General features: G+C 51.0%; 1 protein-coding gene across 7 annotated transcripts in view; it reads left to right on the top strand.

Annotated features, from left to right (window-relative positions):
- WDR25 (WD repeat domain 25) overlaps positions 1–12,497 on the top strand; it is a 144,569-nt gene that overhangs the window by 73,641 nt on the left and 58,431 nt on the right. For 4 of the 7 annotated variants that reach the window (XM_051830841.3, XM_089322808.1, XM_051830843.3 and 1 more), the window contains exon 3: positions 10,582–10,729. The exons of 2 other annotated variants lie outside the window; for them this stretch is intronic. In XM_051830841.3, coding sequence (XP_051686801.3) covers positions 10,582–10,729 — 148 coding nt within the window. Of the gene's footprint in view, positions 1–10,581; positions 10,730–11,163; positions 11,403–12,497 lie in introns of those variants that run through there. One more of the 7 variants, XM_089322807.1, reaches the window with a different exon arrangement.

The raw sequence follows: 12,497 nt of genomic DNA on the forward strand, positions 1-12,497 counted from the left end.
AATAGAGAGATCTTTCTCCATCTGCTTGTTTACTCCCCAGAGGACTGCAATGGCTGGTGCTGGGCCAGGCTGAAGCCAGGAGCTTCTTCCGGGACTCCCGCGTGTGTGGCAGGGGCCCAAGCCCTTGGGCCATCTTCCACTACTTTCTCAAGCATTTAGTAAGGAGCTGGATTGGAAGTAGAGCAGCCAGGACTTGAACTGGTGCCAGACGGATGCCAGTGTCAGAGGCAGTGGCTTTACCTGCTGGGCCACAATGCCAGTTTCCCTGGAGATTCTTTTCTGAAGTGTATTTGTTTTTATTTATTTGAAAGGCAGAGTGACTGAGAGGCAATGAGAGTGAGCTACCTTTCACCTGCTAATCACCCCCTAAGTGCCTGCAACAGTGAGGACTGGGCCAGCTTAAGCCTTGAGTCAGGAACCCTATCTGCGTCTCCCTCTTGGCTGGCAGGGACCCCACTCCTGGAGCCTTTACCTGCTGCCTGTCAGGGTGCGTGTTAGCAGAAGTGCACTTTGAAGGGGAGGTGGGATTTGATCCCAGGGGCTCTGATATGGATGCAGGCGTCCCAGGTGGTTTCCCGACCTGCTGCATCACAGTGCCCTCCCATAGCTGAAGATTTCATACCCTTCTCTGTGCAGCTAGAACAGAGGAATCAACACAGACGGACGTTCTGAATGACCCATCAGCTGTTCTGACCTAGAACACTGTGTAACAAGTGCAGGTTACATAGGCTTTTGAACTTCAAACGTATATATTTAAAATAATTTAAACAGTACATAGCCTGATTTGATTATAATGTCAAATTTGTAATAAATAATAACAATACTGAACAATAAGAAAACCTCTAAATATTTGGCAGTTAACCCACACAAACTTGCAGGAACTTGTGCCTTTGGTTAAGAGGAGTGATAAGGACTGGATTTGTCCTCCAATCTTTTTTATTTTTTTAAGATTTATTTATTTGAAAGAGATACAGAGAGGCAGAGAGAGAGAGAGAGAGAGAGAGAGAGAGAGAGAGAGATCTTCCATCCACTGGTTCACAACCCAGATGGCCGCAATGGCCTGAGCTGGGTCAATCCAAAGCCAGGAGCCAGGAGCTTCTTCCAGGTCTCCCACTCGGGTGCAGGGGCCCAAGTACTTGGGCCATCTTCCACTGCTTTCCCAGGCCATAGCAGAGAGCTGGATCAGAAGAGGAGCAGCCGGAACATGAACTGGTGCCCACAGGGGATGCTGGCGCTGCAGGCAGAGGCTTAGTGCACTATGATACAGCGTCTACAGTGCACCATGCCACAGCGTCTACAAACCTTTCTCTCTATCTCTCCCTCTCTCTGTAATTATACCTCTTAAATAAATAAATACGTAAATATTTAAAATAAAAAAAAAGATGACAAGGCATGTAAAGACTCGGAAGTGGCCCAGACATTGCAGTTAGTTACAAGAATGCTGGACTGACTACGGCAGGTCTCCTTCACCTGTGCAGAGAGTTAGGGGAAGCCATGGGTGTCAGTAAAATGGCACGGTCTTACCTGTGGGGCAGTTTAAGCCCTGGACACCCTCTTAGGCTGTAGCCCCCACCGCCATGGCTAGAAGCCAGATGACCAGATGGCCCAACCACAGGTGTCAACTCCACCCCCACCCTAATGGGATTCGCTGCTCCTACTTCCCTGCCCCCCCCCAACAAGAGTACAACAGGACCTGCTTCCTGCACGCGGGCTCACTCTCCTGATCTCTCTTGACCCCCCCCCCCCCTTCTTTGCCCTCTCCTGCCTGTTGGATTTCCCCATCAATGAACCCTTTCCCTTAACTCTGGTGTTTGGTGCTTTGCGGTGGCCTTGCAGTGGGCATGCTAAGGAGAGACCTGGGAGAGATATAGAGTCCCAAGTTGAACTTGTAGAAATGCAAATCGTCCTCAAAGAAACATGCATTGCACTGGGTATCAGAAACTGTAAAGACAAGGCTAGCAAACTGGAAACCATAGCCACAGAAGCTATCCACAATGAAACAGAGACAGGATGGGGAAAAACTAAAGAGAGTGCCAGTGACTGTGGACAGGTAGGGGTGCCCCCGAAATGCACGCAGCTGGAGTCCTCACAGAAGCGGCAAGCGGAAAAATGTGTAAGGAAATGGCTGCTTTTTTTCTCAATTTGTTGAAAATCATAAAGCCACAGATTCAAGAACCTGATAAAAGAAACAGGAAGAAGACAGTTCACGGAAGTCTGTTACAGCAAAGTTTCTTCTAGCCTGTAATACAGCGAGACATCTTAAACGTAGCCAGAGGAGGACGAGAGACATCCCAGGGAACAGAGATGAGAGGGACACGAGCTCCCCGCTGAGACCAGCGCCAGGATGCAGCAGCAAACAGCGGGGAAGTCCAGAGAGGAAACACCAGGGGCGAAGCCACTGTCCACAGGAAGCTCAAGGCCCAGTGAGACAGCTGTCAGGAAAGAAAGGCAGAGTACTTTTCCAGGCTTGAAGAAGCTGAAGTGATTCATCACCAGCAAACTTGCGCCACAAGAAGTGTTAATAAAAGGAGCGCTCACAAAGGTGGAAGGAAATGACGCTGATAGAAGTCTGCTCCCGCACAGGGACGGCGTGCCCCAGAGCTGGGAGAGCCGTGGCCAGCGTAAACGCCCCGTGTGCTCATTCTAAAATCACTTTCAACAGTGATGGACTGTTTAGAGCAAAAATAATAATGCCTTGTGCCATTTGTAGTGTGTGTGGATATAAAATGTATGATAATAGCAGAACAAAGGCTAGGACGGGGAAATGGGGTGTATTGTTTTATGGTTTTCATCTTACAAGGGCCGGGGTAATGTTACTTGAAAGTTGACTGTGGTAAGTTAAAGATGTGTCATGCAAACCTTAAAGCAAACTGGAAATAAAGCAAAACAAAGACTTGTGGTTATAAGTCTAACAATGGGAGATAAAAATGGAATAACAAAGAGTCTCAGCCCAAAAGAAGGCTGTGTGTGTGTGTGTGTGAGAGAGAGAGAGACAGAGAAAGAACAAAGTACAGATGGAATGAATATAAAATCATGGCAAGATGTAGGCCCAATGATATCAATAACAGATGAAATGATCTGAACACCCCACTTAAAAAACAAAGATTGTAGCGTTGGATAAAAAGGCAGGACACAATTATACAAGAAACTCACTTTATATAAAGACACAAAAAGATTAAACGTAAAAGGACGTAAAAAGATACCCATTCTTGTAGTAATAAAAGATAGAGTGGCCATATTAATATCAAGCAAAGCAGATTTCAGCAAAGGCTGTTACAGAGGATGAACAGAGTCGTCTTAGAGCAGCAAAGCGGTTGGTCCATCAAAGGACATACAGTAGGTGCGTATGTTAGGTACGTAAACATTAGGCGCATGCATATTTATGCACATACATAGTAAGAGAGCTTTAAAGTACATGGGGCACAATCGACAGAACTGATGGAGAAATAGTAAAATCCACAAGTACAGCTGGAGTCTTCAACACCCTTCTCTCAGTAATCGATAGATCAAGGAGACAGAAAATCAGTTAAGATATAGAAACTTGAACAGTACTGTCACCCAGCTTGGCCTAACTGCATGAGTGGACCATTCCACATAATGACGACAGAGGGAGTGTTCTTTTCAAGTGCACGTGGACTGTCTGTCAAGATGGGCCATATTCCAGGCCACACAGCGTGTCTCAGGACGTGCGGGAGGGCTGGAGGAATTCCAAGTCTGTTCTCTGTCATGGGAGTGAATTAAAAATCGATAGTGAAGGCGTCTGACAGGACCGTGGAGACGCTGCCCGGGATGTCTGTGCACTGCGCCAGAGTGTCTGAGTCTCAGTCCAGACTCCTCTGCCACTCCCAGCTTCCTGCTAAAGCACACCACGGGCGCCGCAGGGGACGGCCCACGACACCCACGCAGGAGACGGATTTCTGCCACGCATCTGGGGAGTGAACCAGCAGATGGAAACTCTCTCCTGTCTGTCTCCCTCTCTCTGCTTTTCAAATAAAAATGTAAAAGTAATATTACATTTAATATTAAAAAATTTAAAAGTTATAAATTTTAAAAATCAATGATGCAGATAACTGGAAAACTAAACACACTTCTTTAAAAATTATTTATTTATTTATTTGAGAGGTAGAATTACAGACAGTAAAAGGGAGAGACAGAGAGAAAGGTCTTCCATCCATTGGTTCACTTCCCAAATGGCTGCAACAGCCGGGGCTGTGCCAATCAGAACCCAGGAGCCAGGAGCTTCTTCCCAGTCTCCCATATGGGTGCAGGGGCCCAAGCACTTGGGCCATCTTCTACTGCTTTCCCAGGCCACAGCAGAGAGCTGGGTCGGAAGTGGAGCAGCTGGGTCTCAAACCAGCACCCATATGGGATGGTGGCACTTCAGGCCAGGGCGTTAACCTGCTGTGCCACAGCACCAGCCAACAGCACACTTCTAAGTAGCCTATGTTTCAGAGAAGTAACTGGTACTAGAAAGTAACATTAAAAAATATTTTGAACCAACTGCAAATTAAATATAATAAATAAAAAGTTGTAGGATGTAGCTAGAATGGTTGTCAAATACTAATTTATAGCACCAAATGCTTATATCAGGAAAGAAATGTCAGGTCAGTGATCTCAGCTTCAACCTGGGACACTAGAAAATTGGCAAATTCAATTCATAAATAAGCAGAAACAATTGAAATAGAAAAATATCAGAGAAAAATTAATGAAACCAAAAACTTTTTTTTTTAATTTGATAGGCAGAGTTAGTGAGAGAGAGAGACAGAGAGAAAGGTCTTCCTTCCGTTGGTTCACCCCCCAAATGCCCGCTAAGGCCTGTGCGCTGTGCCGATCTGAAGCCAGGAGCCAGGTGCTTCCTCCTGGTCTCCCATACGGGTGCAGGGCCCAAGCACTTGGGCCATCCTCCACTGCCCTCCTGGGCCACAGCAGAGAGCTGGCCTGGAAGAGGAGCAACCGGGACTAGAACCCGGTGCCATGTGGGATGCTGGTGCCACAGGCGGAGGATTAACCCAGTGAGCCACGGTGCCAGCCCCCAAAAACTTGTTTTTTGAGATCAATGAGTTGGAAACTTTTAACCAGACTCATGGGGAATCAAAGAAAAAACATACTAATTACCAGTATTACACCAAGAACAGCAAGTTAGAAGAGAAGGAAGCAGCTGACCACCATCTCTCATGATCACAGATGCAAAATTTTCAAATAAAATCCTAGCAAATCAGGGCCAGCACTGTGGCGCAGTGGGTTAAAGCCCCAACCTGCAGTGCCAGCATCCCATGTGGGTGCTGGTTTGAGTCCTGGCCACTCCTCTTCTGATCCAGCTCTCTGCTATGGCCTGGGAAAATGGTGGAAGATGGCCCAAGTCTTTGGGCCCCTGCACCCAAGTGGGAGACCGGGAAGAAGCTCCTAGCTCCTGACTTCAGATCAGCTCAGCTCTGATCAATGCGGTCACCTGGGGAGCGAACCAGCGGATGGAAGACCTCTCTCTCTCTCTCTCTCTCGCTCTCTCTCTCTCTCTCTGGCTCTACCTTTGTTTGTAGCCCTTTCAAATAAATAAAATAAATCTTTTTAAAAAAATTCTAGCAATCAGTCCAATGATATGTATTTATAGTGTCAAGACCAAGTAGGCTTTATGTCAGGAATTCTAGCTTGCTTAGCATTTGCAAGTCAATATAATTCACTCAATGCTTATCTGTAAAAGAAAAACCATATGACTCTCTCAGTGGATGATTTAGTAGTAGTCAACATTCATTCCTGAATTAAAAAAAAAAGACTTCCTGCAAAATGCAAGAGGTCCTCATTAAGGCCAGGTGTCCGCACTGCCCACCTGTACCGCTGTGGACTGGAGACTGTGGCCCGTGCAATGAAGCAGGAACGTAAAAGGCATCCCTCTTGGAAAGGAAGACGTGAGGTGTCTTTATCTGCCAATGACTGCTCATCTGTCAAGGCAGTTCCCCGAGCAGGTGGAACAGTCTGCAACGTGCAAGAGTTGATTGTATTCTACACGTTAGAGACAAACAGTCTGAACTCAAAACTTAAAGTTCCACTTAGAATATCCTCAAAACATGAAGGTCAATATACAAAAATTAATTGTATTTCTGTAAGAAACAAATAATCTGAAATTAAAATTTTAAATTCCATTTACAGTGTATTCCGAATCGGGAGTAGCTGGAATAGATTTTACAAAAGATGTGCAGGATCTTTTCATGTGAAAATCACAGGGTGAGCGTTTGGTATAGTGGTTGTCAGTGCCCGGGTTCGAGTCCTGGCTCTGCCCCTGATTCCAGCTTCCTGGTGCTGCGGATGTACCCTGAGAGGCAGCAGGCAGTGACTCAATGCTTGCGTCCCTGCCACGCGTGCGGGAGACTTCAGTGGAGCTGGCTCCAGCCTGGCCTGGTCCTTGCTGTTGCAGGCCTCTGGGAAGTACACCAGCAGAAGGGAGATCTGTTTTTGTCTCTGCCTTTCAAGTAAAGAAATAAAAATTAAAAGCTGCAAACTGTTGCTTAGAGTAACTAAAGATAACCTAAACAAGCACAGAGATAGTTCCTGTTCACGAACGGGCACTCAGTACTGCGATGGCGTCTCCTGCATTGGTCCAAGGTTCCATCCCGGCCCCTGACCACCCACCCCTGAGGGGTTCCCAAAGCGCTGGCGGGCGACTGACTGGAGGGCTGGGCACGAGCTGCCCAGCTTGTGTTGGCTTTGTGCGCGTGGTCTCTGGAAAACAGATGGCCAGGAGGCTGGTCTGAGCGAGGAGGACTGTGAGGTGAGACCACAGGGGAGCGGAGGTCGGCCCAGAGTCTGATACCCGTAATCTCCCGGTGGTAGAGTTACGGATGGGCCGCATTTTCTCCTTTGTGGTTTCTTGTTTTTGACAAATGTCGTTTGCAGAGCACACTTATTTCCAGCGTAATCGGGGGAACAACATCCCCGTGGTTGATTCCTGTGGGATTTTCTTTTTGCACTGCTGTGTAGTTTGAATATTTCCCAGGGAGATTGTATTTCTCTTACAATAAAAACCAAAAAGGCAGCAGGCTGGCAGGCGGGAAGAACATTACCTGTGGCTAAAGCAATAGATCCTCTTCCCAGTCTTGGGAGAGCACAGGAACCCCCGAGGGGGCCACATCTCAGAAACCAGCACGTGGGATCCCAGGCACGGGGCCGGGCGGCTGACTGCACCACGCTGTGCCTGTCATGTTCTTTTCAAGTCTGTTCCTTTGGTTGGACACATGGAATGTCTTTAGCAAATCTATCGGGTCATCTTGGAACATTTGACAGAAGACTTAACTCCTGAATTCTGTGAAGGCAGTTTGAGATTTCTAATTACTTAATTGAAAAAAGACAGACACTTCAGGCTGCCTCAATGTTTGGGAATTAATCTTTAAAGCCTGACAGTGAACATTAAATTCAATTAGGGAGAGCGACTGGCAAAGATTCTTCTGGCTTTGAGAGATGGCTGGCTGTGCCATGCTGAATCTGAGGCTGTCCCAGTCTGGGCTTCAGTCAGGAGAGCCAGCGTGGCTGCAGTGTCCCGGGTCTCCCGCACGGGTGCAGGGCCCAAGCACTCGGACCATGCTCTGCTGCTTCCCCAGGCCATAGCAGAGAGCTGGATCAGAAGCAAGCCGGCTGGGACTTGAACCAGCGCCCATATGCGATGGCAGCACCGCAGGTGGCGGCTTAACCTGCTGCACCACATCGCTGGCACTGTGTATGTTTTTTAAAAATTTTAGTGAGGCTGGCGCCGCAGCTCACTAGGCTAATCCTCCACCTGCGGCGCCAGCACCCCGGGTTCTAGTCCCAGTCGGGGCGCTGGATTCTGTCCTGGTTGCCCCTCTTCCAGTCCAGCTCTCTGCTGTGGCTCAGGAAGGCAGTGGAGGATGGCCCAAGTGCTTGGGCCCTGCACCCCATGGGAGACCAGGTTAAGCACCTGGCTCCTGGCTTTGGATCAGCACAGTGCGCCGGCTGCAGCGGCCATTGGGGGGTGAACCAACGGAAGGAAGACCTTTCTCTCTCTCTCTCTCTCTCACTGTCCACTCTGCCTGTCAAAAAAAAAAAAAATTTAGTGAAATCTGTATCACAGCAGGTTTACCATCCTGGCCACTGTAAGTGTGCAGGTCAGTGGCCATGTGTGTTCACCGTGCTGCGCAACCACCCCCGTCAGCTGCCTCCATGACTTGTCATTTCACAAAGTGGAAACCGCATCCCAGTTAAACACCAGCTCTTCGCCCCACTCCGTCCTCCCAGCCCCTGGCAGCCACCATTCTCCTTTCTGTCCCTGAAGTTCACTGTACCGGGGACGTGGTATCAGTGCGTCACACTGGGTTTGTCCGTTTGTGTCTGGCTTACTGCATCAGCAGCGTGTCCCCAGGGTTCATCTGTGTGGTAGCCTGGGTTGGGATTGTGTTCCTTTCCAGGCTGACTGCATTTCTGCTGTGTGGCTAGACTGCTCTGTTCATCCGCTCATCTGTTAGCAGATACTGGGGTGGCTTCCTCCTCTTGAGCATTGTGAATGATGCTGCTATAAACCTGGCTTCAAATTCTGGGGCTTATATCCCGGAGTGGAATTGCTAGATCACGTTGTGATTTCTGTGTTTAACTTTTCAGGAAGTATCTTGCTATTTTCCATAGTGGCTGTACTATTGCACTGTCCCACCAGCAGTTAGAAGGGTTCCGATTTCTCCGTATCCTTGCCAACACTTGTTGTTTTCTGTCTTTTTGGTAGTGGCCATCCTAACAGGTGTGCGGTGGTGTTTTATGGTGGGGTGAGCATTGTGGCACCGTGGATTAAGCCTCCATTTGTAACACCCACATAGCCTGTCAGAGCGCCAGTTGGAGTGGTGGCTACTCCGTGTTTCTGATCCAGCTTCCTGCTAGTGCACTTGGGAGGCAGCAGGCGATGCTCAAGTGCCTGGGACCCTGCCGTCTCACGTGGCAGACCTGAGAGGGGTGGCTCACTCCTGGCTGTGGCCTGGCCTAGCCTGGCTGTTGCAGCCATTCGGAGAGAAAAGCAGTGGATGGACGATCCCTCCCCTTCTGCCTTTCAGATAAAAGAAATCGTTAAAAAAAAAAAAGTGAATGGCATCGAGCTTTGTGTACGCAGCGTGTCTTAGGTCCTCGATGTCTTTTACCATCTTGCATGTTCACTGTTGATCTAGTTCTGTCATTGCACCTCGTTTTTTTCTATTGCAGTCATACCAGCACATAGTTTTGAAAATCCTTGTACATGGTTTGGATTCTGGCTGCTCTCCACAGATTCTTACTCCAGCGCAGACTCCTCAGGCTGTTTCCTCTGTACTCGTGTGTGCATCTCTGAATGTTAATGCCACGGTCTCTTGACTTTCCAGCTTGAGACCCTGTGACCCCTGTTGAGGAAGAAAGGAGCTGTGCTGTCTGAACACTCGTTGGAGGCTTCTCTTGGTCTGTTGTTTTCTTGAGCTCAGGTTTTGCAGACTCCCAGGAGCTGTGCTCTCAGAACTCCAATCCTTTGCGTGCTGAGCGCTTCCAGGACTTGACAGGTTGGGTTTTCTCACCTTTAATGGGAAGGCTGCCCTTGGATCAGGTTTGTGGACGTGCGCGCTGTGCTCCGGGTTTTTCTCTGATTAAAGAAAAGGACGCCTGTTCTTCCTGATGTTGTTGACAGGAGGTCATGGGATCTGCTGTTCAGAGCTGCGTCCGCCGCGAGCCCCCGCCGTGTGTCCTGCAGCAGCAGGGCTGCGGCCGTGCACTGTTCACACGTTACCGCCTCAGCCCTCCTTTCTGCCCTGGAGCCATGCCCTTCTCACCTCCACTCCACGTGACTGGCTCCTACCGCCACGTGCTGGTAGGGACAGCACCCTCTCCACCCTGTCAGGACCTTGAGTATGGGGACCAACACTGCAGGGCACTTGCAGGTGCCGGTCCTGGCCTGCTGTGGGCTCAGAGCTCTCCAGCCTCTTCCTCTGGCTGCGTGGAGCTTGGAGCTGCTGGGCTTGCTGTTGAGATGCTAGGCCTCGCCTCTAGCACCTGGGGCCCTGGCTCTTGGGGTGTGCCGCTCTGCGTTTGGGGTTGTCAGCCATTTTCCAGAGGTCATGCAGGGTGCGTTCTCCCATGAGCCTCATTTTACTGTGGGTAACTGGGGTAGGAATGAGGTACCTTCTTTCCCCAGAAGGACGGCACCTACATGGCTGATTGTAAATACAGGTGTGGTTGGTACCTTTCTGCAGCTCAGTCTCAGAGCAGAACCCAGGAGTGTGGGCTGGCCCTGTGCAGCGCCCCCTGTAGGACAGGTGAGCCAGGGACAGGATTCTCAGGTGGCCAGCAGTCTGAAGCAGTCTTGAAGGACTGGGTGGGTGGGTGAGTGTCAGACACTGGACATGCCATTATCTTAACCTTGGAAAAAACTGCGGCAAAAGATCCCCTTGGCTCCTAGCCCTGAGCCTTCACAGTTCTGCAAGGGGAGGTTTAACATCTGCGCAGCGTTTTGATGGTAAAATAAAGGAAACCTGGTTCCACCGTGAGACTTTTCTCCCTTGCAGAGTGGCCGAGCCAAGCCCTGCAGGTGAGGCCCTGCTGCCATGTCGGGTGCTGTCTGTGTTCTCCCTGCAGGTGTGGAACGCCGTGGACTCGGGGCGCTGCTTGCAGACCTACTCCCTGCACAGTGAGGCGGTGCGGGCCGCCCGGTGGTCTCCCTGTGGCCGGCGCATCCTCAGTGGTGGCTTTGACTTTGCCCTGCACCTAACAGACCTCGAAACAGGTGTGTTTTTCTGTCATTGCTCTTTGTGGCAACTCTCTGGGAAAGGCTGTTGGTGGGTCTGTGGCCATAAGCCATGGGAGGATTCAGAGCAGAGTGTGAGGGGCCCCAAGACAGCTCATGCTTTCCAAGCTGTGTCTCCAGACCATCTGCCGGTTGGAAGCAGGGCTCCCCACGGAGGGTTTGAGGCAGGCCTGTGCCAGCCAGCCCGTAGGACAGAGCCCCAAGGTTGTCTCAGCTCCAAGCTGGAGGGCTGGATGAAGAGGTAGCTTTTTTTTTTTTTTTTTTTTTTGACAGGCAGAGTTAGACAGTGAGAGAGAGAGACAGAGAGAAAGGTCTTCCTTCCGTTGGTTCACCCCCAAAATGCCCGCTACGGGTGGTGTGCTGCACCAATCTGAAGCCAGGAGCCGGGTGCTTCCTCCTGGTCTCCCATGCAGGTGCAGGGCCCAAGCACTTGGGCCATCCTCCACTGCCCTCCTGGGCCACAGCAGAGAGCTGGACTGGAAGAGGAGCAACCGGGACAGAATCCGGAGCCCCGACCAGGACTAGAACCCGGTGTGCCGGCACCACAGGCGGAGGATTAGCCTAGTGAGCCGCGGCGCCAGCCAAGAGGTGGCTTTTTAATCAACTTCTGACGTGCAATTTGTACTGAAATAGATTTAACTTTATCACAGTGTCCTTTGGTTGGAATCAGTTTAGGATTCCTGTCAACTCATTATGGCTGCAAGGCGGTGAGGAGTGATCGCAGCCCTCAAGGAAGGTCTTCGGATGAGTCCTGTTTCAGAGCCTGCACTGAAAATGCGCTTGGGCGAGGTGCACTCACGCTGCATGTGAGGGGTTCTTGACAGGCAGGGTGAGATGGAGGGAGAGGTCAGCGGGAGCAGTTTTCCCTCCCTGGAGCCCCTGTGCAACAGGCGCTGCCGGTACCCGCTCTCACTGCTGCCCCCGGTCTGTGTTGTCCAGGTTACAGGAGAGGACAGGCCAGCGAGTGGTGGAGCTGGGATTCAGCCTCCGCCTCCTGGTCCCAGTCCACATGGCCTGCCCCTCTCAGGGCAGCTCCTTGGCCACCATTCCGCTGGGCATTCTCCAAGGGCTTCCCTCAAGACGCCGGGCCCATCTCTTGTCACCTGGGCCAGCAGTGGTGGTGGTGAGAACAAGATGGTCATTCTGGGGCCCTCCCCCTGCAGCTCATCCCCAGCAGCCGCAGGGGTGCAGAGTGGAAGCACAGGGGAGTGTTTTGGGGTAACTGGGGCTTTGTTTCCACCACCAGGGCCCTCCTGGCTTCTGGGCCAGGAGGGCAGCCTCATGCGCCTTCAGAAGAGACGGGATAAGTTTGGTGGTCCCAGGCCCTCCCCGCCAGGTCTGGGGAGCCTGCACTCAGCCTGTCTCATCTCCACTGTAGCTGCTGGCAGCGATTCTGCCCACCTCCTGGGTGAGGAGCCCGAGGCTCAGTGCTGATGTCACCTGTGCGAGGCCTCCCAGGGTGCAGCCCATGGGGACCAGGAGCTGTCTGTGCCACTGCAGACCCTGGGCTCTGTCCGCAGTGCTGAGTGGCAGCGACATCGTCTCATGAAGTGCCTCCCCCGCCTCCGAGAGGCTGCCAGGACCCAGAGAGTTTGGTGCCGTTGATGATGGGATGTTTGGGCTGATGATGGCGGCAGCAGCACTGACCACCAGGTGCTCGCTGTGTGGAGGACCTCCCTCTGCCTCCTTCCTTCAGGCCCGCCCAGCCTCCCAGGTTCGCGCGCTCACTCACCAGTGCCGTGGACCC

The sequence above is a fragment of the Oryctolagus cuniculus genome, chromosome 20, assembly GCF_051225735.1.
Source record: "Oryctolagus cuniculus isolate XC-2025 breed Fujian yellow rabbit chromosome 20, ASM5122573v1, whole genome shotgun sequence".
In the NCBI taxonomy this organism is placed as follows: Eukaryota; Metazoa; Chordata; class Mammalia; order Lagomorpha; family Leporidae; genus Oryctolagus; species Oryctolagus cuniculus.